At 38.3% G+C, this 25,714-nt stretch overlaps 3 protein-coding genes and 1 long non-coding RNA gene across 4 annotated transcripts; 1 reads left to right on the top strand and 3 right to left on the bottom strand.

Moving 5' to 3' along the window:
- Window positions 1–381: 381 nt before the first annotated feature.
- abhd2b (abhydrolase domain containing 2, acylglycerol lipase b) lies at window positions 382–12,390 on the top strand. The gene is made up of 10 exons (XM_086074041.1): window positions 382–858; window positions 2,792–3,023; window positions 4,777–4,952; window positions 5,945–6,112; window positions 7,047–7,230; window positions 7,398–7,490; window positions 7,582–7,683; window positions 8,877–8,946; window positions 9,026–9,110; window positions 11,776–12,390. Exons 2-10 carry the CDS (start codon window positions 2,800–2,802, stop codon window positions 12,033–12,035), a joined length of 1,362 nt encoding a protein of 453 aa, XP_085930167.1. The 5' UTR covers window positions 382–858; window positions 2,792–2,799; the 3' UTR covers window positions 12,036–12,390.
- Window positions 6,880–13,470, bottom strand: LOC147175015 (uncharacterized). The gene is made up of 3 exons (XR_015094619.1): window positions 13,390–13,470; window positions 13,184–13,270; window positions 6,880–7,695 (listed from the first exon to the last, which is right to left on the bottom strand). It is a non-coding gene; the product is annotated as an uncharacterized LOC147175015 (long non-coding RNA).
- A 528-nt stretch (window positions 13,471–13,998) lies between these two features.
- rlbp1b (retinaldehyde binding protein 1b) lies at window positions 13,999–20,749 on the bottom strand. The gene is made up of 8 exons (XM_086074826.1): window positions 20,665–20,749; window positions 19,393–19,438; window positions 18,120–18,248; window positions 17,832–18,036; window positions 17,007–17,185; window positions 16,759–16,917; window positions 15,464–15,574; window positions 13,999–15,390 (listed from the first exon to the last, which is right to left on the bottom strand). Exons 2-8 carry the CDS (start codon window positions 19,402–19,404, stop codon window positions 15,262–15,264), a joined length of 924 nt encoding a protein of 307 aa, XP_085930952.1. The 5' UTR covers window positions 19,405–19,438; window positions 20,665–20,749; the 3' UTR covers window positions 13,999–15,261.
- Window positions 20,750–21,694: 945 nt separating this feature from the next.
- On the bottom strand, window positions 21,695–25,166 carry isg20 (interferon stimulated exonuclease gene). Its single transcript, XM_086073937.1, has 4 exons — window positions 25,085–25,166; window positions 23,972–24,535; window positions 23,441–23,638; window positions 21,695–22,459 (listed from the first exon to the last, which is right to left on the bottom strand). The coding sequence occupies exons 2-4, from the start codon at window positions 24,503–24,505 to the stop codon at window positions 22,265–22,267; spliced, it is 927 nt and encodes a 308-aa protein (XP_085930063.1). The 5' UTR covers window positions 24,506–24,535; window positions 25,085–25,166; the 3' UTR covers window positions 21,695–22,264.
- Window positions 25,167–25,714: the final 548 nt, after the last annotated feature.

Below are 25,714 nucleotides of genomic sequence, written 5' to 3' on the forward strand. Positions count from 1 at the left end.
ATCTAGAGGCTGGCTCCCCCATGTGGTTACAGGTCTTACAAGAATTACACGATTTAATTAAAACGACAAAAGAAAATGTCACAATGTACTGTCATCGTGCAATACAAAACTACTGTTTGACTTCTTCTTTTTTAATGACCATGACACGTACTTTTCCCATACATGCTAAATGTGCGTCCGGAATAATTATTTTGTGTTTGTGACGTCACATATGGAAAATAGCGTACGTGCTCATAAACCAGACTTTTTTTTTTTTTTTTTTTATAAAATAATGAATTAATTAAACCATGAATAATAGCATTCGTTGAAGTTGAAAGCACAGTAAACTATTTGTGTTGCGTTCAAGCGCGGTAAGATATTCTGTTAAAGTGGTGAAAGCGAGTGCAAGTTTGTGTATAACTGTAGCTTAGAATATTTATACGAACGAAAAGAAAGTCGCCATGATTCATACTGCGTGAGTGGGGTGTGGTGGCGAAGAAGTGTCATCGTTTGGCGTTTAGCTCGGAGCGTGGGCGGGGTAACCCTCGAGTTGGGAGCTTTTTTTTTTTTCCTTCTTCTTCTTTTTTTTTTTTTTTGAACGCATCCGGAGCTGGTACAAACCTGGGCTGTAAACACAACCAAAAGAGTTGAGGGTGGAACCGAGCTGAATCGAAACACGCGGTTACGAAACCCACCCCTGGGGCTTCGAAAGGTCCTTTAAAATGCGCCTTCTTCGCTAAAGTCAAGTGTTGAAACCCAGTGACGTTGATCCGAGTGACGGGATAAAGCGGACGAAGAAGAAGCCGAGACCGGAGCACTTCTCAAAGCAATTCAACTGCTCGCTGAACGACCAGAAGCCAGCTGGGTCACCAGCAACAGGTATTTTGCCACATTTTACGACAATGTAGGACCTGCACTTGCGGTGTACTATAATTATTACTTTACACAGTGTCATCAAGTATTCAACTCACCCAAATTGAGTGGACGTCAACGGAAACCACAAAACTCGTCATTTCTGGATTCATTGCCTCATGCTTAGTTATGCTTGTCTCCATGATGTCGGTGATCGTGAGTTGCTCAATAGATCGCAGCAATCTATTCACAACAACATTGAATCACTAATGTGAGGGCTCCAACGTCATTTTCGTTGACTTTCAGTTTGTTTTCTCCGTAAAGAAAATAACGGCAATTAGATATAATCCATGCGTGGGTCAAACTGTCAACTTTCCAAATCCTTAAAAGTTATTGTAAAGTGAAAATAAATGTTTATTGAATGTAATGAGTGTTAACAAGTGATCACTAATTCGAACTATGGGGGAAAAAAATCGATATGTATATCAAATTAAATTACCAAGCTCTTTTCTCTTAATTTCACACTGTGGGCGTGTCCACTGAATAGACTGAAACCACGCTCTGCTCAACTGTCAATCAAATACAAAGCGATGAAAACCACAAAGTTTGCTTCCAAGTTGATTTCCTTCCTATAGTAATTAAAGTCAATTAAGCAACAATCCATGTCTGTCACATTACCAAAACTTTGAAGTCACATTTAGATATTCTTAACTGCTACTGAATTTATGACATTTTGGCCACGGGTTGCACGAGGTTCTCGTTGTGCACAGTCTGGAGGCTTTAACAGGATCAACTCAAAAGTCATGTGGGCGGGCGGCTGATTTAATAGAGAGAAAAATCCCATCGGCTGTAGTGCTGGACAAGAGGATGTTCTTGTATGGACAACACATTGTTTTGTTTACGGGCCATTTCTAAATCTGATAACACACATACTGAATTACTCAAAAATTGGATTGGCCTATTCCAGGTTACCTCATTTTCTTATCCTACTGAAACAGCCACATGGCATGCTCACAGACATTAGTATTTATATTTCTCTCAAATTGTAATCCTTTTTAATGCTCAAATTTAGATAAAAGATACACTCCTCAACTTACGACGGCGTATTAGGGCCACATATAAATTCTTTTTTTTTCCGGGGGTGGGGGTAATATTCAGAGAGAAAAACTCGCAAATTTGCGACTCTATAAAGTGACAAATTTGCGAGAAAAAACTCAGAAACTTACGAGAAATACATGTAGCGTACCTATAGTCTAATGTGAGGATTCGTTGGTGGTTAATGGGACACTGTTTATAAAATGAAAAGGCAGGATGGAGACTTCACTCATCATACACGACGGCGGCAGCGAGAGCGACAACACTTCCTGATCCTCTATCAGCTGACTAAACCCTAACCAATCAGAAGCTAGCATACTTTAGGTAAATGCAAGTGAATGACAAGGCAGCAGATTCCACACATCAATTTAGCTACTTGTACAAAAAAAATACCAAAATGTATGAATGTTTAAATAGTCATTCTGGAAATATAAATGTAGAAGTAAATACTGTATACATTTTAACAAATTAACTTAAATGCTTGATCCTCAGTGCGTGGACCTTTGCCGTACCCAACACTTCAAATAGCAAATGCTAACATGATATGGTTAATCTCTGCTAAAGCAATTACTATCTCCTTATTTGAAAACACGACCGAAAAGTATTGGCACAAAAATCCGAGTAGTACGCTACGTGTATTTCTTGTAAGTTTCAGAATTTTTTTTGTCACAAATTTGCCACTTTATAAAGTGGCAAATTTACGATTTTTTTCTCTCGCAAATTCACCACTTTATGAAGTGGCAAATTTGTGAGTTTTTTTTTTCTTGGAATATTGCCCCCCACCCTAAAAATAAATAAATGAAATGTGTACACGAAATGGGAGAAATGAAATCGACCCCTACGTTTTCACATCGTTTGTCCCCAGCGTCTACGATGGCCTCGCTGGCGGATGGCGGCGGCAGCGGAGGCATCCCCACCCTTAGCTCGGAGCTGCCGGCCATGTTTGACGGCGTGAAGATGGCGGCGGTGGCCACCGTCCTCTACGTCATCGTGCGCTGTCTCAACCTCAAGAGTCCACCGTCGCCACCCGAGGTCAGCCACCAGGACACGCCGCTTACCCGCTACCTGCTCAAATGCTGCCCTCTGTTGACCAAAGAGTGAGTGGAAAACCTTTTTCCGATGGTGTCGTATGTCGGTCAAATGACGACAATTTCTTGTGAGAATGCTTTAGCTCTCGTCGACTCTGAAATACGTTTGACGTCATGGTGAAAAGGTCTATTGACCCATCATACACACTGGTGCGTGAGAGGAATATTTATATCTAAACACAAAACAAGAAGACCCAATAGCGCTTTAGGACTTTTTGTAAAAAGTAAAGTAGCATGGCCTTCACTACGACGCAGACCTCCACCAAGGCCAAACAATTTGGATTAGCACAGATTCATCATATTGGCATATAAAATTTTATTTTACAGTATGTTTGATGAAGCAAAATGGTGGCTAAGAAACAAATTGAAAATCATGAATGCGTACCCTTTGTCCATATGTGTTCCAAAATGAAAATCCTTAGCCAATATGCAATCAACAAAAGTGGTGGATATCAACAAAGTAGATTTTGCGTCATCACGCAAAACAGCCGCTTGTCCGTCATCACACTTGAAAAATATTGGATCCGCAGGAACGGTGCTAAAATAAAGTCAAAATTTTTCGGGCCGCACTTTTATCCTTCCTTTGTCTGATCCTCAACAAAATTTTGTGGGAATTTAGTTTTTCTATTTTTTTGGTGTGAAAATTCTGCATCATCCAAATCTGCGCCAAAATATAAATTTGCAGCCAATGCATCTTAATGTCAACAAGTAAAACAGACAAACAAAGTAGTTTTTGCATCATCCAGTTAACTCATTTGCTCCCAAAAATATGTTCTATTTTAAATATTAACATGGTCCCAAAAACATATGTTTACGTTTTTATGTTTATTATGCTAGCGCATACAGAAGGCTTTGATGCAGCCTCCGAACTGAACGCTTGAAGCAATGGTAGTTATTACAAAAACGGCCAGCAGGTGACAGCATAGCATTAGAGATCAGCCAGGGCCATGTTGCAAAAAGCTCATTCCCCCACTATTTTAAACAGATTTGTGAATAATGTAAAAAGGTAGCTATATTTTAATGCCAATTGCTGCAAAACGGAAACAGATAGAAATTTACTTTTTTCGTGATGAAAGAAGAGACTCTAATCTTTCTTTTGGTAGGATCCATGTTTTGATAGCAATAGAACACACTATTTCTGTGGGCCTTGCAAAATCTGTCAAAATCGAGTAAAACAGCCGGGAGTGAAGTTGGTTGCTTCAGTGAAAATGGCTGCGAGTCAATGAGTTAATGTCAGCAATTACAAAAAAAAGTAGTTTTTGCATCATCCAGTTAATAAACAAACAGAAAATGCTTAATATTGCTATAATGAAGGCAACATTTTAGATCTGTACTTCAATCTCGAACTCCACCAAAATTCCTTAGCGCCTCCCCATCAACAAATATTCATGCAAGATTTAATTTCTCCCACAGCCCTTCAATAATGTTGAATTGTTTTTGCGTAATTCAGCCCAGTAAACAAACGCTGCTAAACTGGATCCGCACCATTCTTTGCATCCACACCAAAAATTCCCCCGTCCATGCCACTAAGTTTTAGCGGAGATTTGTTATGTTAGTATTACGTCATCCCACTAAAAGAAATCCAACTGCAAAGTTCAAACAACAGTCCCGCGTCGGCACTATAAAGTAACAGCTTGTGTTCTTGGGTCTTTCTATTTGTGGGCTACTTCCTTGAATCTGAGGGTCCAAAAGTGCTGAGTCAGCATCACGTCAGACCTTTCAGAAGTGTTATGTAATCCGACGCCGGTACCACTCCCCGCAGATACATTCCACCCCTGCTGTGGGGGAAGAGCGGCCACATACAGACGGCACTCTACGGCAAGGTGGGCCGAGTGGGCACCCCGACGCCCCGCGGTGACCGCAAGCTCCTCCCCATCCACGACGGGGCCACGGCCAGCTTTGACCTTTTTGAGCCGCTGGTTGACCACTGCACAGGAGGTCAGATTGGAATCGTGTTTTAATGACAATGTTATAAAAAATACTTAACTTTTTTAAATATTTGTAAAGACCCTGTGACCTTGAACAGGCTAAGTGTTATGGAAAATGGATGGATCGATTATTTATAAAAAAAAAAAAAAATTACAGTATAAAAAAGGACAAATTATGACCTAAAGTTAATGTGTTCACAATAAGCAAAAAATAATAAAATGTTCACAAATCTGGAGAAATACATTTGAATACATTTTGGTTGTAAAACATTCCATTGTATATTTTTATATTTTTAGGAAGTATTTGTGTTAAACTTCAATTTATGGCTGATAAAATATTTTAAAAATATTTTTTTATTAAAAAACATACGAATAATTTTTTTAAATTGGTATTTCTGGTAAAAAAAATTAACTATACAAATAATTACAAAAAGCTTTATCTTTACGAAATTATACTTTTAATAGTAAACAGTAATTATTCTCATTTTTAAACTTTATTATCATTTGTTTAAAAAAAATAACGAGAAAACTTTTTGTTTTTTAACATTTGCAATTGTATTTTTAAAATAAATAAACAAATAAACACTCTTTTTATTTATTATTATTTTTTTTAATCTTTGGGACATCATTGGTTGATTGTCTTTTTAAATGGCCAAATACTGTAAATTGTTAGTGTATGTAAAAAAATTATGTAACAATTTTAAGTTGCTTATTATTATTTTTAAAACCTTCTTTTTTCATAATTGACAAATAGCATGAATAATGGGCACAATAATAAAACATTAAAAGTCAAGTATGGATATTTTATTTTTAAGGTAATAATACTTGTGAATGTAACTGTGCTAAATAAATGATCAATAATAAAATATATATATATTTACAGCTTATGAAATATTTAACAATGAAAAACTTTTTTTTTTTAAAGTAAAACGTGATCTTGTTTAGTGTGTCAACACAGTCTTGTAATCATTATGTAGCTTACTTCTGTTGCGTGCTCCTCAGATGACATCACCATGGTCATCTGCCCTGGCATCGCTAACCATAGCGAGAAGAACTACATTCGTACCTTTGTGGATTACTCTCAGCGGCAGGGCTACCGCTGCGCCGTCCTCAACCACTTGGGGGCGCTACCCGACATGGAGCTGACGTCACCGCGCATGTTCACCTACGGTAAAGAAAACCAAAATTGACGACTGCAGATAGGGGAGGCTTCCAATAGAAAGAAGGATACGAGCCAGTTATACTTTTTTTTTTTTTTCGTCACGAGCGCTAGATGATGGCCACATAACCTTGCCTTATGAAAGTCTTCTTGCTTAACTCATTCAATGCCATTGACGGTTGTAGACGTCAAAAATTATTTTGAACTATTTTTATTACTTCAACATTTTTTTCCACATTTGTTAACAAGAGTATGAAAACCTAGAATTTTTTATTGTACATTTAGAACAGATGTAAAATGTGTGATTAATTGTGAGTTACCTCATGAAGTCATGCAATTAATTGCGATTAAAAAAAATGAATCGCCTGATGCTCCTAATTTTTAATAATCTTTTATTTTTTTTTAAATCGCAATTTTTTTTTTTAAATTGTAATTAATCGCATGACTTCAATAGTTAACTCACGATTAATCATACATTTTTATATCTGTTCTAAATGTACAGTATAATAAAAATATTCTAGGTTTTCATACTCTTGTAAACTAAAGTGGAACATTTTTTTAATTTAATAAAAATAGTTCAAATTAATTTTTGACGTCAATGGCAGTGAATGAGTTAATGCTAACACGAAGTGCAAAAACTGCATAGACAGGCTAACAAAACAAGCATTAACGTCACTCGTACAAGATTTAAACCCAAACGGTTAGCATCGCAAATGTAGAAAGACAATATGACAATACTTAAATGTATATATTCTTTATTCTCTGCAAAAATCGAATTTTATTGAGCAGTTGTAACCGTCTTCATGAAGTATGTATATGTTGTACTGCCCCCTGGTGGCCAGGAGGATGATGCATTTCCACTTGTGGTTTGCAAGTTGCAAAGTACAAACACTGTACACAAATGTCAGTACTTGTACTTTATCCGCGTGTGATTTGCACGCACAGGTTGCACGTGGGAGTTTGCGGCCATGGTGAACTACGTGAAGCAAGCGCTCCCCCGCACGCTGATGGTGGTGGTGGGCTTCAGTCTGGGGGGCAACATCGTGTGCAAATTCCTGGGCGAGAACCCAGCCAATCAGGAGCGGGTTTTGTGCTGCGTCAGCGTCTGTCAGGGTTACAGCGCCCTCAGGTTGGTGGAAAGTACAACACGCATGACTGACTGGATGAACATTTTCATGTGAGGGGCTTTCAAGCGCCAAAGAAGGATTTTTTTTTTTTTATGCATGAAAATGATAATTACCGGTACATAAAAACGATCAAATTTTGAGGCTCTTTATGTTGTCTGTGTGTTTTTAGAGCACAAGAAACGCTCCTTCAATGGGACCAATGCCGACGACTGTACAACTTCGTCCTGGCTGAAAACCTGAAGAAGCTCATCTTGTCGCACAGGTGGGATGGATTATCTAGCCCGCCCTCCATTTTGTGGTCATGCGCTGTTAGGTTTTCGTTAGCTTCTTTCTGGTATGACGGTGTCGCGCAGGGACAGCTTGCTGGGCGTGACCTCCAGCAACATCAGCGACGCCGACCTGAGCCAACTGTGCGCCGCCACGTCCCTCATGCAGATCGACGACAGCATCATGAGGTGACGCCCACGCTTCCACAAAATGCAAAAAAACGGAGAGTTGTTATGGTCTCGAACTGTGTTTTAAATGAATAAATATTTGAACTCATTTTAAAGATGTAGCAAAATAATCAATTGATCAAATCATTTTTAATTGTTAATTAATTTATTATACAATTATTTAATCAAATTAAAAAAGAAATTCAAAATTAATATACTATTAATAAAATAGTTTGTGCTAATTTTTAATTGGTTTTACTTAATGTAATTATAATTCCAATTATTTTAATATAACATCATGTTAATGTCTTTGTGAGTAATAAAATCATACCTGCACAATTTATCTATACAATTTTTACTTAATGTATTTATAAATAATTATCCGCTTTAATACAATATGAAATTGCCAAATACATATACACACAAAATAAATTATTAAATGAAAGAAATTACTGCAAATTATAAAAAAAATTATTAATTAACATAGGGAAAAATAAATCCCATTTTTAAATGTTTTTAATGAAATTTGAATTTATAAAATGTCAAATACATGTGTACAATTGTTCAAAATAAATGAAGAAATTATTAAAAGATAAATAAATGTAAACATTCTAAATTAATAATTTTTTTAATTTTAATGAACCAATTATTTAGTTTTACTTAATGTAATTATAATTCCAATTATTTAATACAAATAAATGTTAAATGCATATGTAAAATTGTCTTTGTGAATAATAAAATCATACCTGCACAATTTAACTTTTAATACAATATGAAAATGCTAAATGCATGTTTAAATTTGCTCAAAATAAATGATTAAATGAGAGTAATTCGTGCAAAAGAAAAGATTTTAATTAAAATTGTAGGGAAAAATAAATCACATTTTTTAAAATAAGTTTTTAATGAAATTATAATAAATAAATAAAAAAGGTCAAATACATGTGAACAATTGTTCAAAATAAATGAAAAAAAAATAAAGCTAAATAAATTTAAACATTCTAAATGATTCAATTCATTTTAATTAAACAAATTTAGGTTTAAGTTAATTGAATGCAACAAATCTCCCTGCACTAAAAATGCTCTGTGGGCTGGCCGCATGTGTTCAAGCGAAGCTCTTCAATTGATTTTTGCTGCCTGTATATGCTCGAGTGTGTTCACAATGATTTGCTCCCATTTCTGACATGTTGCTATTTATCATATTTCCTTCCGTTTAGAAAGTTCCACGGGTACAGCTCCCTGGACGAATACTACAAGCAGGAGAGCTGCGTGCGCTACATTCACAAGGTGAGCAGCGGCGCCGTCGTAGTCGTGTTTTTTTTAAACAACTGAAAACATTCGCTCACGTCAGCGAAACCTCATCCAGGTCACCGTGCCGCTCCTCCTGATGAACTCGTTTGACGACCCGCTCGTACATCGCTCCTTGCTCGCCATCCCGCGCACACTCTCAGGTTCGTGTTGAATTTGGAGTACAAGAACAACGCAACACAAGCGGAGCAGCTTGTTTCTGTCACACTGTCATGTTGATTTGAGTCATGTGATCAAAACGAAGTATATTGGTTTGTAATTTTATATCGAGGCCACAGGATGGTGGCAAAGCACTTAAAAAGCAGAGAGGATCATAAAGTATCAACACATATTAGCATATAGCTTGTATATCATCATAAACCTGTGTTATATAAAGGACAATTCAGTAGTTCAAGCCACCTTCAATTGACGATTGGATTCGTATCACGATCATAGGTCACGATTCGATTCGATACCGATTAATCTCGATGTGAATCTATAAATTGATTATTGCGATTTTTTTATTTTTATTTTTTTAACAAAAAATTTTGAAAATACTAATCTGTAAACTTGTACATGTACACTGTAAGATTTGTATGAAAATGTATTTATGTATCTGAAAATTCTGACTTATAACAGAGCCACTGCGTTTAACAAACAGGTTGCAGTCTGTTTCATGTTTGAACAGCACTGAAATCAAATATTAAGGCTTAATGTTCCATTAATATAACATTCTTCCATGCTTAATGTGAATCCTAACCCTAAGTAAGACGTTTTGTTGAATATTCCCATAAAAAATCGATTAGTTCTCATATCGTATCAATTCGAGAATTGTGCGCTGTAATATCGCGATATATTGCCGAATCGATTTTTTTCTAACACCCCTACTACAAATAGTATGAGCTACTATTTTAGCCTAGCTAAAATGCTAGCAAAAACTGATGTGACATCACACATGCGCTAACAAATATGCACTCGGCGTAACAGCAGCAAGATTCCACCAGATCGCACAGAGCCCAAAAACAGGATATAGACCACATTTCCTGAAAATAACGCAGAATAGGTTTAAAAACAAAAAACACAAAGGTCAGGTTTCTCATGACTTCAATAGTTATTAACTCATGATTAATCGCAAATTTTATATATGTTCTAAATGTACAATAAAAAAATCAACGTTTTTGTTGTTAATCGCACGTTAAAAAAATTTGTGGCGTTAAAGGAACTTTAAATTAACTCAAAATGAATGCAATTATTTTAACACCCCTAAAGAAAAAAAATGTGAAAATTCAAATTTGAAAATACTGAACTGCAAATATGTTGGGGTTCAATGTATCATCTTTAAAAAAAAAAAAAAATGACAAGAACACAAAGTTAGATATGGAAAGGTGCCCTGATTGTTGTCATTGCTTATTATTCGAATGCATTAGGGAGCCCTGTGTCAGTTTGACGCAACAAAGTATTTGAAAGCCTGAATGGACAGCTTCTGCAAGATGCAACATTGCTCCGCAGTCGGCCTCACGCGGAAGCATGAGACGTTTGTTTGCATTAAAGATGAAGCTTGAAGATCACTTTCCAAAACAAAACCGCGTCTCCGCCCTTTGGTTTCCGCACAGCACCACTTCATGTGGATACGGGGCCTTGCAATTGGGATCGGTTCGCTTTGGGATAATCATGCGTGTTAATTGTTCCTTTGCAAACTGGCTTCATGTGGTTTTGTCATTTGGAAGAGTCAGTATTTTGTCTTCTCGTGTGTCATGAAACCTAAAACCAAGCGTGTGCTGGTCTGCGCTTGCTGTACATGTACAGACGTGACATCAGTCTGCTCACATGCAACTGACCCACTTACATAAACAGTTGACTCTTGTTTTTGAACTTTTACGCTTAACTAAACCGACTTAATGTGGGTGGCCACAAGTGTGGCCTGTTGTATATAATCTTAATTAAAATGATATTTAAGTATAAATCAAAGAAAAATGTTGTTTTCCTAATCTAGAGATTGACAGATAGCTATAGATAGAAAGAAAAAAAATACATCAACACGTTATCTTATTTAAAAAAATATATATATATTTTTTTTTTAACAGGTGACCGCAAAATGACAGGATGTTTAGACATTAGTATTTAAAATGTGTATCATAATTTTTACTTTGTGTTTTTTTTTTCTTCAAAATGGGTCAATTTGACCCACAATAACTTAAAAATGTGTATCCTCATTTAATTTTTTTCTTTTTATTTTGAAAAACTAAAAAGAATAACCCAAAAATGTGTGTCCTAATTTTTGATTTATATATATAATTATTATTATTTTTACTTTAAAATGGGTTAATTTGACCCACACTATAACAGGATGAACATGCTATTAAATAAAAATAAATATTCATTCAAAGCAATTTTGTTCTAATATAATTAAAAGAAAAGTTCAGCTAAAAAATAAAATATCCTCAATATATTCACTTTTTTAATTGGTCAGTTTGACCTTCAATAAAAGAAGGGAGAATATGTCAAAATAAGTGTAAAAAAAAAACACCTACAATTTTTTTTGGTGTGTGTTGATCTTCTGTTAATTTATCCTAATTTTTACTTTGTTTGATTTTGAAACAGAAAAGGAGGAACCTGCTGCATGAGATATAAATATTTACTTTAAAAGTGATTTTGCAGAACATAGTTTGAATGAATCCTAATTTTGGGGCATCTGTTCTTGGATTGAAATTTAGAGGTTACACAGTATAAGCTTATGTTAGGGAATCCGAATTTGTCCCTTTTGTTGTAATGATTATTGAGCAATAAAGATGATTTCCTTTATTTTATTTTATTTTTTGGTACGGACAGAGAAGATGCCCAACGTGATCTTCGCACTCACGCAACACGGAGGCCACCTGGGCTTCTTCGAGGGCGCCGTGCTGTTCCCTCAGCCCCTGACGTGGATGGACAAGGTCATCGTGGAATTCGCCGATGCCGTTTGCCACTGGGCAAGCGGCCGTCCGCCCCGCTGCACCGAAAGCCCGGCAAAATTGAGCCAGGGTCACGCGGAGAAAACGGGCGCACCGGCCTTCGCCTGGCCGTCGGTTTCAGCGTTATTTCATTGCTAATGGTTATAATCAGACTGAGGTCTGAAAGTTTTGTTAATCTTTTTCCGGATTGTACTGTTGCAACATCTACTGGAGGGCGCGAGTATTTTTACTATTGCTGCAATTTCCTCATGTTGAAGTGTGTGAATATGACAAAGTTTACAGAGGAGATTTACTGCGTTTTCGCAAAATGATGTCAATGAATCTTATTACGTGGCCTTGCACTGTTTATGAATACTTCACAAACTGGATTGGGGGTGGCAGTACTATAATTATAGCAGGACAACATTTTGACTATGCACTTTAGACTCTTGGCACGACGTTTTGGGCTTTTTCAACTGTTAACGATCTTAATAAAGAAATTACTTGATCTAAAGGGAGTTCCCTTTTTTTTGCTCCTTTTCAGAATGATGATTACTGAATTAAAATTAAAAAGCCATTGTAGTTTTACAAATAGCTCACATATTATGCATGTTTACATATTAATCATGTTTACCCAAATACAAATAAGAATGAAATGTTTCCGACTTGACAATATTCTGTCAAGTGTATCACATGCTTACTTCAAATGAAACACTGCCTTTATGTATATGCTGTTAGAAAACGATCATGTTTTCTGCGTGTTCTTAAAATTGTTTTAACAATCAGAGTTCAGATCATGTGAACAGTTTTTTTTCCTTCGAAGGTTTTATTATCAGAAATTTCTGAGACACAGCCGAGCTCACTCAGTCAGAGATTTCTCTCAGTGTCTGTCTTCACAGCAAACTCACAGTATTCTTATGCAATAATGAGAAAGTAGTACCAACCTCCCACAGGATGCAGCCCCCCCCCCCCCCCCCTCAGCGTGTGAATCATGGACGGAAGACGGAGAAAGCAGATAAGACAGCACCATATTTTAGTTCAACCCGAGAAGGAAGACAGAAAAAGCAAACAGCACTTAATCATAAACATTCTCAGATATACACAGGAAAACTCCCGACACATTCCTTTTTCCCAGATAAGTCGAAGGACGAATCCTCACTCGTCAATCTCTACTGAGTTTACACCGTTCCGACTAAATCTAAACAGTTATAATTCAATTGAAACAGAAGATTGTTTTCAATACATAATGTCATTCTCTTACCTTAATTACCACTCATCTGATAATAACTTACTTTATATGTCCGTACCTTATTTCACTCCAGCGGCGCTTGATAAAGAGTTCCAACCATCAGCTAGCATGCCTAGGATGGTACCATCATAATTCGGAGTCTGACCTAGGTACAATACAAAATAACGGAGTGAACAACAATTGTTTCATCTTTCCTAACAAAAATCAAACAAATGAATACTGTAATACTTATTGTGCTTATATACATATTAGACAACGGTTTACCATTCTTTCGGCTAAACATTAGCACAGTAGCACACGTCACGAAGAGAAGACGCAAACCGGAAGTTCGACATGGCAAAAAAATAAAAAATCCGAAGAAAACACGCGCTTCAAACAAATGCATAAACACATGAATTGATGTAGATTTGTGACATCTAGTAAAATTTCTTTTTATGTGGAGAGTAAGAGGCTTAATGGTCATACACATGATCCATGTAATATTTTCCGACGTCGGAATGAGTGAATTAATCACATTTTACGGACATTAAATGCCGTTAAAAAAAAAAATTGCATTAAGCATTTTAGACTTCCCCTGTGACGATACCGGTCACCACTTTTGTCTTTTATAAGTGGCTATAAAAATGTCACCATCATTTTCAGGGTTTTGAATACTGTAGTTATAGGCAGTATGACTGTCTTCCCTTTGACTGGGTGACATTATTACTGTGTCCTAATATTCACCAGCGACCATGTCTGTTCGTCAGCGTGTCCTTGCGATTAGCAGGCAACCTGTCCATTGTTTGTCAATGTGTGCCTCTGCTATTGGCTGGTGACAGTTGATTATTTGTTCCTGTGTGCCCCGAAAAGGAAAAAAAAAAGTAGACTACAAGCTCACGTTTATATACACTTTACTGTACAGTCAATTGACAGTGTTGGTACAACAGGTAGCACAATGAGTAGCATTTCATAGCCGTAAACAGTGGAGAGCAGCAGGCACTAAAAGGAACAAAGATGGACGGGAGACGGGCTTGCTGCTTTAAAATTAACTGCTTGGAGGCTCACCGGGGGTCCCAACAAAGCCCAAGAACAAGTTTGAAGGAGATATGACAACACAGACGCCTTCCCCATCTGAGGTCCAACAAATGAATGACTTTTTTTGTTGTTGGAGGGGCCAGCAACTTGAACTGACTCAATGGCGCCCTCTGTAACATTTGAAAAAAAGAAAAAACAGAACCGACACCATTCTGCTCAATCAACAAAGTTTTGGAAAGATATTTATAATTCTGTTTTTATTATTATAGAACCGCAGCTTTTTTGGCTTCAATAATTATCCATCTGTCAGTAAAAAGGCATTTTATATCATCAATCTTGTTCTAATATTGGCTAAATGGCATTTAACCAAATGTCCATACATTAACCAGAGACCTAATTTTTTCATGTTTGAAAATGAAGTCAAACAATTTGCTAAGTCTATTGGACATTCCACAAACAAGAAAGCAAGTAAAACTTATATTTATGTGAGCTTTACTATATATTTTTGTAGACGTTTATTTTACTCTGTATTTGTCTCCCCCTGGCTGTTATACTGTTTTATATTATTGTTTGTTTAATTTAAAAAAATAAAAATAAAAACATTGGATGGACATGTCTATCATGACAGGGCCTAAAGGACCCATACCCAAAATGGAACAGGAATTTGGTTTGAAGCGCCCAGTTCCATGAAAAAGAGGCTTGGGATATTAGAAAGAAAAAATAAATACAGCTTCTGACAACATACAATTGAGTAGAAATGTCTATCAGGGCTGGATGCGCCAACAAAGTCTCAAGGACTTGTGCCCGAAACTGAACAGTAAGTCACATTTTGGTTAGAAGCAGCCATTTTGGGGGCAAATTCAATGAAAAAGAGTCCTAGAAAGTTAGAAAAATAGAGCTTCATCATTGACATAAAATTTGCGGCAAGGTCAATCAGGACAGGACACAATAGTTTCTCAGACTACACCCAAAATTGAACAGAAAGTCGGCCATTTTGGTTTGAAGCAACCATCTTGTGGGTGATTTGTGGGCTTTGTCTGGACCCCCGCCCCCCCCCCAAAAACAACAACAAGGCGCCATCCTCTCAGCAGTCTATGGAGCGTAAAACGCGACTCGGACTTTTTAATCGAACAACTTGGCTGCCGTGGCTTTGCCGTTGTATTTGGCCGCTTTCCCGTCAAACTCGGCGGGGAGGATGTCGGCGTCAAACTCCTTGTAGTAGTTTTCCAGCTCGTCTCCGTGCACAAACACCTGACAGAGGAGAAGACGAGTTGACGGTCGGCACTGGGGGCTGGGAAAGAGTGGGGGGCATTTGGAACGTTACCCTCTCCAGAAGTTTGCTCTTCATGAGAGGCTTGACCACGTTGTAGGTGGTGGTGAAGTACCACGGCTGGTGGATGAAGTGCACGGCTTTGAAACGAGCTGGGAACGAGTCCTGGACGGACATGAGAAAGGCGGACAAGGGAACGTCATCATCCATGCGGACCACATACTGTCAACGTTTCTTTACGTTTTAAAACATACAAAAAGGGCCCGACCGATATTCATTTTTTGAGGCCGATGCCGATAACGATTTTTGGCATAAAAAAAAATACAGATTACCAATGAATCTGCCAATTATTTAAAAATATATATAATGCATAAAATTACCCCCCTACCCAATTATTTTTCAATGGGTGTCACGCACAAACTTTTGCTATTAAGATTTACTCTGCTTTGAATGACAAGTCCATAATATGACCTTATCAACAACATTTTATAAAGTACAGATTTATGTGTCAAAACTTGAATTTTGAGAAAAGAAAGTCTTTGAATCCTTGAAATATCAACTTTAAATATATCCCGAAAGGACAATGACAAAATAAAACAATAACAAAGTGAAATAGTGAAATAAGAATAGAATAAACTAAAAGAATAGCAACTGAAAAAACTGTAAGAACAAATACTGACTGTTCTTTTGCCTTTTGGCCTCATGGGGGCAGTGTGGTGCCATGCAGCCATGATGTACACACTTAAAGTGAGTACAGAAGAAAGTTGTGATTGAATTCTATTAAAATAAAATGTTTTTCACACATTGGGAAGAATTTGTACCTTTGCGTAGTGTTATGTCACCTGTGCGTATGTGTTCCCACAGCATTTGTGTGTGAATTTTCGTTATTTGAAGGAGAAATACTCCCAAAGTCCATGCTAACTTTTTGTTAGCATTTGAATGGTATCCTCCGTACGCTTTTAGCATTAGCGCTAGGCTAGCGATGTTTTAAAAACGAAGCATGTTTTGTATTTAAATATACAGAGGATGCAATTCTTATTGTCGTGTGTTTAGTTTTACAGTTTTGCGCCTACTGAGGTGTCATTAAACAGCTTAAAGGACGCTTAGGGACAACAGAATAACGTACGCTACACACTTGCTAGTTGCTAATGCTACACAAGCAAAATGGTGCATTCACGGTACTTTCACAGTGTCGGAAACTTCGCTTTTCTTCGATAACGCTTTAAGGGGGAAATAATCAACCATTGGCCGATTGTTTTTGAGGATGTTTGAAAGCCAAAAATCGTCGGGCCTTAATTCATAATGATTTGTATGCTAAAAAACAAAAACAAAAAACAACAGTATTCCACCTGCAACATGTCCACCATCTTTTTGAGTTCGGTGGGTTTGATGCCCGAAGCCTGCTGCATGGTGAAGCCCTTAAAGTTCTCGATGATGCAGAAGCCGTTGATCTGAGTCTCCTCGTTCTCCAGAAGCTTCTCCAGGATCACGCAGTAGGCCCGCAGGATCTGCAACAACAACAAAAGAAAGAAAAAAAGAGTCCCACCTGGTCAGAGGAAGGCTCGGCACGAACATAGAAGGTATGCGCGTCAGCCACCTCGTCGAAGGTGATCTCTTCGTAGTCCCAGTTCTCGATGTTGAAGAGCAGGACCACGCGGCCGTACTTGTCCCGGCTCTGGAGGATGCCCGGGTAGCCCGCCTCGATGGTGCTGCGCACCGCCTCGGGCGTGAGGTTCTCGAACAGCTCAGGGTAGTCCTTCCTGAAGCGCACGTAACCTTGCAAAGGAAGTCTTTGTGAGGACCTTAACGTATCCTCAAAAGGCGGTTAAGTGAGAATTGGTGCTAAAAGTTCTGGGGCTACTGGTAAGGGGGCTTTTGTGGTTAGAAAATACTTGTGTACGCTCAGTTTGCGGGAAATTCAAAATGATTTACAAAAACTCATGCATTAGGTTCACTGAAAACAAAATTGTTTACAAAAACTCGGGAGTTTAGGTTCATTGAAGACTCAAATGTCGTTAAGTAAACTCATACTTTAGGTGCACTGAAGACGAAGACTCAAAATCGTTCACAAAAATGTGTATTTCAGGTTTACTTGAAGACTCAAAATTGTTTACGAAAACACGTACATTAGGTTTACAAAAACACATCTATACATAAGGTTTACTGAACACTTTAAATTGTAAAAAAAAAAAAAAAAAAATTGGTTAATTCAAGACTCGAAATTGTCTATTTACAATAAATCTTCATCTTAAGTTGATTGAAGACATCATTTAAACTTAATTATCTTTGATGTTTATGAAAATGAACTTTCGGTTCGTTAAAGAAGTTAAATCAATCTCGATTCCTCTTTATAAGGCACGCACAAAGTTTCAGAAGGACTCTTGAGATTGTTCATCCAGGGTGCAAACGGATGCAGACGTACCCTTCATGAGCTCAAAGGATCTGGGAACGTCGTACTTCCTGGCCCGGATGAAGCGCACCAGCAGGCTGTCGGGCTTCTCCCCAAAAGTGTCCTGCACCCCCTTGGCCAGCTCGTCTCCCGCCTCCGCCTTCTCCTTGATCATCCCCCGCAGCTCTTTGACCGCAGACACGCGCTTCTCGTCCGTCTCGTTCAGCTCGTCTTTGGCCTGCGTGATGTTATGGTGTTATAATTTGGAGTTGGGGGGGGGGGGGGGGTGTCGCAATGACAGCACGCCACAGAGATGGTTACCTTCTGCCGGGTGTGGTCCGGCAGGCTGGGGCTGGGTCCGAACACCGGCCCGTGGTCCTTGACGGTGAGGCGTTCCAGCTTGGCCCGGAGAGCCTGCTCCTCCTCGGACACCATCCGGTACGTTCCACTCTGAGGACGATAAGGTTCATATGATATTATAGTATAAGTTTGGGGAAGACTAAATGCACGACGGCATATTAGGGCTATGTATATATTTTTTTCAGAGGGGGGGGGGGGTATATATTCCAAGAAATTTGAGTTTATAAAGTGGCAAATTTGTGAGGGAGAAAAAAATCGCGAACCGTGAGTTTCTGAACTCGCAGGTTTGCGAGTTTATAAATTGGCAAATTTGCGAGAAAAAAAACCTCACAAATTTGCACGTTTATAAAGTGGCAAATTTACCGGAAAATAACTCGCAAATTTGCCAGTTTAAAAACAACAATATAAACAAGTTTATAAAATGGCAAATTTGCGAGTTTATTAAGTGGCAAATTTGCGAGAGAGAGAAAAAAAACTTGCAAATTCCAGAGTTTATAAATTGGCAAATTTGCGAGAAAAAAACTCACTAATTTGCAAGTTTATAAAGTGGCAAATTTGCAACAAAAAACAAAAAAAATGTGCGAATTTATAAATTGGCAATTTTGCGAGAAAAAAAAAATCACAAATTTGCGAGTTTATAAAGTGCCATATTTTTCTCTGAATATTAGCCCAACTGTGGGAAAAAATATATAGATACGTATTGTGGCCCTAATACGTAGAATAATGTGGCCCTATTCGTATAAATGACCCTTGAAAATACAAAAACGCGTAACATTTTCTTGGATGTTTCTGAAAATGTTTTTAGAATTATAAGAGAATCTAAATTGCCCTTGAGGTTTGCAAAATGTTACGTTCAATGAGGACAAAGTTGGATTATTTGCAAAAACATGTTGAGTCAGCGCCATGGACACATTTCTCATCTTTTTGGCTCTAAATGTAGGAATGACAGTAATTTGTAGGCTTTATGTGCCTCCATGCATGTTCTTCCTGCCTCACAAAAACACGCTTAAGGTGATTTTGTGTTTTTTTCCTTCTTCTTCTCAAGAAACCTAATCCACATGAGAGCAAGCGTTAATCAATCTGGCCTCAGTGTTGCTGTAATCTGCCTCACGAGGGCCGTAAAACCCACAAAAGCTGCGTGATGCCGATTAATGGCTGCATCCAACCAATGAGTTTAGTTGATTTTTTTTCCCCCCCAGACGCCATTTTGTTAGTAGTGCACGTCCATACTTACAACAACAGCCATGTCCGATTATCGTCGTCACACTTGGATCGGTAGTCTGAAAGACAAAAAGAACAAAATCAAGCAATAAATGTATGTCATGTTTGCTTTTGTACTAAAGTACATTTTAGAGTATGTACTTTTTACTTTTACTTGAATAAAAGTAGCAATGCGAGTAATTTGCCACGTTTGCTTGAGTATTTATTTTTTCCTTTTATGCAGTACATTGGTTAATTTTTTATAAACGAAATTATCCAAAACATTCACAACTTGCTTTAGTTTTATTTTCCTCATGGTATGAATACATTTGCTATTAAGTTATTGAAGATGCACTTTGCACTGTAGAGGTTGAGTTGAAGATAAACAATTTGAATGGAATGACTCGCGCTTCATCCCAACTGCTGCCCTAATGATGATTTTGATGGATGCTAAATTTAGCTCTCGCATTATTTATCGAGCAGATTTAAAAGGTCAAATCTTACATAAGCAGCATGATTTGGACTGTGCACAATCAGGATGGAGAACTACGTATCACACAACAAGTGCAAGAATAAACTGTAAAATTATAATAGTAATAATATTTTAAAGAAGAAAATTAACCACATCGATTAAAATGATGTCATCAGTTCATGGAACGATTCCAGAAATAAAAGCAATTAGTTGAATATAATAACATCTAGCTTTCATTTATTTAACGGATTGCTGTGTTACAGTTATTGGAATCAGGTCTCGGGACAGTGTAGACACAATATAAAATTCAATAATATACAGTATTTGAAAAATTACAATGTGGCTTTTGTTTATTTTTATTTTTTTATGCCAATTAAGACCTTTTTGTGAAATTAACTTTCCCCCCCACTTCATTCTTTCTGCTTCGGTTAAATTTTATTTGAGTTTATTATTTTTTGTCTTACAGTGAATTACCTCAACATAAAAAAAAACCAATGCATACAACAAACTGGTGCCCTTCTGCCATCTAGTGGAAGAGCATTCATTTGTTTTGCGTGTCACTATACGTCACTGGCATAGATGAAATACATTATTTGCACCAATTCATTCTTTTGACCAATTAAGTAAAATTTAACAATTTCCTGTGTCAAAAAAAATACAAAAATATGCCATACTGAACTAAACCTAAGCGTATCTACTACTTGGTGCAAAGGACTGAAATCAGAAGTACATTAATGGAAAAATTAATAAAAAATTAATAAAGCAAAGCGAGCAAAAAATCTCAATCCTAACGACAAGAATGCACGAGGAGTGCGCAGTGGGAGGAGGCCTTACCTGTTTGAGGCGAACGGGAAGCGTCAGAAGTCCGTGTGCAGGACGGGGGCGGCGAGCTGGGACTTTTGTAGCGAGGGGATTAGTGACGTCATCGCAGATTACAGCACGACACGGTTTTTTTTTCCTCCTCTCTCCCCATTCAAGGCACATTGTGCTCGAGTAGTGTATGATGTAATGCTGGGGATACGGTCTTGGAGGGGTTGAGGGATTTGACTGCGTTCCTTCAAGACTTGTGAAAAGTGACCATTGTGACTGTGATCTTCTGCAACGTGTTGTGGGCTGGCGAACGTGTCGTGAACGTTTCATAAGGCAAGACGAAGTTGAACTCAAAAGTGGCTTTAAAATGTCCCCACCCACCTAATAGGCCGTTCGGTAATGTTTGGAGGCACCAGGGTACTTTTGGGGGGCGGAAAGTGAATCAAATAACCTGAAATGTAAAATGATAAATAAATCAGTTTGGGGTTCCCCCCCCCAAAAAAATCTATTTCCACATCCACACCAAAATGCAATCTGTTTGCCGCTTTACTCGCTCATACAAATTTGCACACACATTTTCAACAGGATTGAAATCCGGGATTTGTGCTTTTTTTATTTCCATTTATATTTATTTTTTGTATTATATTTTTATATCTGTTTTTAGTTTCACTTTTATTCATTTATTTAGTTTTAATGTTGGCAGTTTTGGTCTACATTTCACAGTTGGGTTAGTGTCTCTCAGGTGTTCAAACTAAATATATATAAATATATTTTTAAATGATTCCATTTCATGAATAAAGTCATCGGTGTATGCTCTTAATACCTTGCGTTTCATATTTGTAATCTCTAATAATTGTGTTTTAATTAACCCTTGTGATTTGACATAAAATTTCAATGCAGATAACAAAAAAAAAAAAAAAAAAGACAATTAATCTCAAACAAATACATTCAACAAGCCCAAGCAGTCTAGCAGTTATTGTTGCTTTGGAAGTTGGAAGCACCCCCACCCCCACCCCAACCCCCCCCACCACGGTACCGCACACGTTTTCCCCGACGGATGGTGAGCAGTAATCTGCTAAATCTGCTCAAGAAAGAAAGCCATTTTGAGGAGCAGAGTTATGCGGATTGGCCCAACAATGCGGCCTTTGTGCGTTGGCTCAATCGTCCTACAACGGGGCCTCATTTAAGTGGCCACAACATTAGGTACAGCTGCATTCTCATGAAGCTACAGGGGATTAAAAGAAAAAAAAGTCTACACACCCACTTTACAATCCAGTGCAAATTCACAAAAACAATTAGTCGAACAGACAACTTTTTAAAATATTACGTGCAACTTTTTAATTGAAACGTCAAAGAGCAGCAGAACAGGAAGTCAAACACAAACAGGAAGATAATGTCAACTTCCTGTTTGTGATGACAGTAACACTCCATAGAGCTTTTCTTAATCATTGTAATGTTCACCGGGGTACTTCCGGGTGTCAGAAAGAGGTCAAAATCACCATTCGAGCCATTTTCACCCCGTTTTCGCAGTCTTTGTTAATAGTGTGCAAACAGCGTTTTTTTTTTTGCCATCCGGAAGTACAACACGCGTGACCCCGAGGTGAAAGGAACTGCCGCGAATAAATTAGGAAGTGTTTGCCTCGGAATTGTCGTCATCGTCGTCTCCGACTGGCCAGTACTCGTCCTGCATGTATTGCGCTGCCGATCGGTTGCCCATCAGCGGGCTCTGCAGCTCCCACTCCCACTCGCGCTCCACCAGCTTGTAGAGGTCCAGCGCTGCCAGGGCGTCCTCCACCGAGCAGTGGCCATTCCTCCCCACCTGGCGGGTTGGAAAAATTACTCAAGGAGAAGCTCCCTCCATGTCAATTAAGGTCCGACCACTGTGGACTTTTTTTTTTTTAAAGGCTGATTCTATATTTGGCCGAATAAAATTCGTTAACTGATGAATTGGCCAATTTATTGACCAAATATTAAATGAAGTAGCTCCGTTATGGCTCCTTCACACTTACACCAGTAGAAACATGAATTACAAGCAGAACATTTGACTATTTTACATTACTCTGTCCCTTTTCACTGAAGCAACCCCCTTTGCTCCGGGGCTGTTTTACTAGATTTTGACTGATTTTGCGAGACCCACCGAATATGCCATTAGCATTAGAATATAGCTACGTTTCATCATTATTCACAAACCTGGTGAAAACAATAGGGGGGAAAAAGAGCTTAATTAATTAATCATTTAATTATTATTTTTTATACAGTTGTTTCCCCAAACCATGTTAATACTTGGGCGGGCCATCCAAGTAAACTGGCCACCACCCAAGAAGTTTTCAAGAAATTGTAATGTAATTATATATATATATATATATATAAAAACTGTGTCCCGACCAGATATACCACATGTAACATTAGTTCGCCGTCACTCACATGTGGATCATGAGGTTAGAGGAGACTCAAGTAACAGGACTGAGAAGCAGATTTGAAATAAAAAACCTTATCAATGTATATATATATATATATATATATATATATATATATATATATATATATATATATATATATATATATATACTTAAAGACAATCGGTCTTAATGGGGATACGAGATAATGAAGGGTGTATTTCACACATCATAACCAAGTTCCATTCATGCAATTGACATCCTGCCCATAACTACTAAACAGTAATGACAGTTACATGAAAAATGTCATATTGGCAGTTAATCAGAAAAACAACATGAATTATTTTGAAAAGGCCTCATATCGGCCCAGCTGATTAATTCAAAAGCACAAGCACTAAACTCACCTGGATGCGTCTGTTGAGGAGCTCGCCGGCCAGGATCTTCAGGGAGACGCGCTGGCGGGGAAAGCCGGCCAAGCGCCTGAGGAGGGGCGTCGCCCCCGTATCACGGACCAAGTGACGCGGGTATTGCATGCTCAGAACACGAAAGTCGTTGTACACCGAATGTCCCACCACCACCTTGCCCTCAAGAATATCAACGATCTATACGGGGAAGGAGGGAAGAACAGAGTTAGCATTAGCGGTTGTTTCGCTTAATCAGAAAAGTTCGCCCTTTTCACACCGCCCGCTACAACTGGGAACTTTTCTCCTTTTCCATTTTGGTAATCCGCATAAATGAAATTACGGCTTGCTACTAGGTAAAGTAGCGAACAGCTAGTATAACAGCGCAAATGTAGAGCAACACTATTATCAATGTATGAATAAAGGGAAACAAAAGTGAGTACACCCGTTAAGAGAAAACATAGCTCAACATACTCCCTTGGTGCCAAACAAGTTTTTGTGAGTGAAAATTGACAAGATGTACGTCGGCTTCACCTCAATTCTGGCCTGGGCGTATGGCGTGGCGTCTTGCAAGTGGTGCGGCCGGATGCCGCTCCATGGAGTCCTGTAGTCGGTGACAGGATGACACGGCTGGATGTACTTGTCGTAGAGGATGTTGCCGTGGTAATCCAGGATGCTGCAGCGCGCCAGCTCGCTGCAGCTCCCGCCCGGGCCCGTGCCCACCATTTCGCAGTCCAGCGACACCACGAATGTGGCGGCAGCGGTGAGCGAAATCGGGCACGGCGAGCTCCTGCCGCTCGTCGGGGGGCTGCCCTCTGAGAAGCCGCTGTCCACCTCCCAGGTGTCCCTCTGGGCTGAATCTTTGTTTTGAACGTCGTTACTGCTTTTGGACTTTTTGACCAGTTCCCCACTGTGGCTCTCAGTCCTTTTCCTCTTCGTCTTCCGCCTGCGTTTCTTTCTTGCACATTCCATGGCATTAAACATCGTGGCCTTTTTGCACAACAATCGGTAATTGCTCAGAAGCCCACGTGACGAGGCCTCATTTTTTTGACGCTTCCTCGCCATCATCCACTGACCAAAGTGTCATCACGGTCATTGCTATCCGATGAGAAATAACACATTTAAAAAAAGTTATTTCATGCATAAAAAAATACTGCTTATGACTTGTAAAAGTTACACACAAACAAGTGGGGTATACTTTAATAGCATCGCAGTGTGCAACAAAACAACAGCTCCAGTATCGAACCTTAATTAAGTCTTTGCCATCTGTTCTGTTGCATCAAATACGTCACGTCACTCAATATGCCCAAGAGTCCTGCTTGATTTAAGTGCGTCATTTTCAGCTGTCGTTCATTCTTCTTACATAATGACATACATAGACTTATAATCAAAATATGTCAACATAATTGCGATTTTTTTTTGTCGTACATTCTCAGTTAACGAGTGAAAATAACGTGACTGTAATGTAGATGTCCGGCTACCGGCTTTCAAGCTAACCCGAGAACACGAGCCACTAATAATAATAATAATACGCACTTTCCCGTAAACAGACGAGTGGAACACCGTAGCCAACTCGTTACTTGTGGTTGGAGGACGACAAAAACAACGCATGTTAACAATAATGATGAAAAAGAAGCTGAAACGTACCTTCTGTCGTTGCACGTGGACACAAGAGGTGCAGCCTGGACAAGTTTGAGCAAGGTTGAACCTGATTGGTTAGTTGTCTTCCTCGTTGTTGTTAAACAGGAAGTGCTCGCCATCTCAAGTCTGGAGCGCCATTTAGCGGTTGGAGTGGACACGTCCGTATGAATTACAGAAAAAAGGGTACAGTATTTGAATACAGTACATTGGTCATTTTTTTTCTTCGAAAACTGCTATAAAATAATACACATAAAAAAAATCTTGAATCAAATTACTTGAACACTTAGCAAATTGAAACGGTTTTCAGGAATTTAAAACCCTTTAAATGCCAGGTTACTTTTGATCATATAAAAACAAAGCAGCTTAGAATGAATGGAAATGTTCAAATGTTTGGTGCTCATCTTTGAAATAAACTCCAAAACACCCTACTGTTTATTGCATGGAACAAAAAAAACCCAAAAAAACATTTATCTATTTAAAAAAACAAAATTAGCATTTAAAGGGTACAAATCCTAAAAAAAAATTCTTTAGTAGTTTTGAGAAAGTGATTGATTGCTTGATTGAAAATTTAACGTTCCACTTGCTCACCGTGCTGAAAACATTCAAACGACAAATGTTTGTATACAACAATAACCA

The sequence above is a fragment of the Leptonotus elevatus genome, chromosome 4 (assembly GCF_054856555.1).
Source record: "Leptonotus elevatus isolate MCC_2025b chromosome 4, RoL_Lele_1.0, whole genome shotgun sequence".
Taxonomy (NCBI): domain Eukaryota; kingdom Metazoa; phylum Chordata; class Actinopteri; order Syngnathiformes; family Syngnathidae; genus Leptonotus; species Leptonotus elevatus.

What these genes read in the sequence shown, in the direction of transcription:
- rlbp1b (XM_086074826.1), bottom strand. An exon ending in AAGAGATCACCTTCGACGAG is followed by an intron (nt 16,918 to 17,006) that starts GTGGCTGACGCG and finishes TTGTTGTTGCAG; the next exon opens with ATCCTGCGGGCCTACTGCGT. An exon ending in AGATGGTGGACATGTTGCAG is followed by an intron (nt 15,575 to 16,758) that starts GTGGAATACTGT and finishes ATGTCCGTCCAG; the next exon opens with GACTCGTTCCCAGCTCGTTT.
- abhd2b (XM_086074041.1), top strand. Translation starts at nt 2,800, where the DNA reads ATGGCCTCGCTGGCGGATGGCGGCGGCAGCGGAGGCATCCCCACCCTT. An exon ending in ATCGACGACAGCATCATGAG is followed by an intron (nt 7,684 to 8,876) that starts GTGACGCCCACG and finishes CCTTCCGTTTAG; the next exon opens with AAAGTTCCACGGGTACAGCT. An exon ending in CATCCCGCGCACACTCTCAG is followed by an intron (nt 9,111 to 11,775) that starts GTTCGTGTTGAA and finishes TGGTACGGACAG; the next exon opens with AGAAGATGCCCAACGTGATC.
- isg20 (XM_086073937.1), bottom strand. Translation starts at nt 24,505, where the DNA reads ATGATGGCGAGGAAGCGTCAAAAAAATGAGGCCTCGTCACGTGGGCTT. An exon ending in ACGCCCAGGCCAGAATTGAG is followed by an intron (nt 23,639 to 23,971) that starts GTGAAGCCGACG and finishes TTCCCCGTATAG; the next exon opens with ATCGTTGATATTCTTGAGGG. An exon ending in TCCTCAACAGACGCATCCAG is followed by an intron (nt 22,460 to 23,440) that starts GTGAGTTTAGTG and finishes CCAACCCGCCAG; the next exon opens with GTGGGGAGGAATGGCCACTG.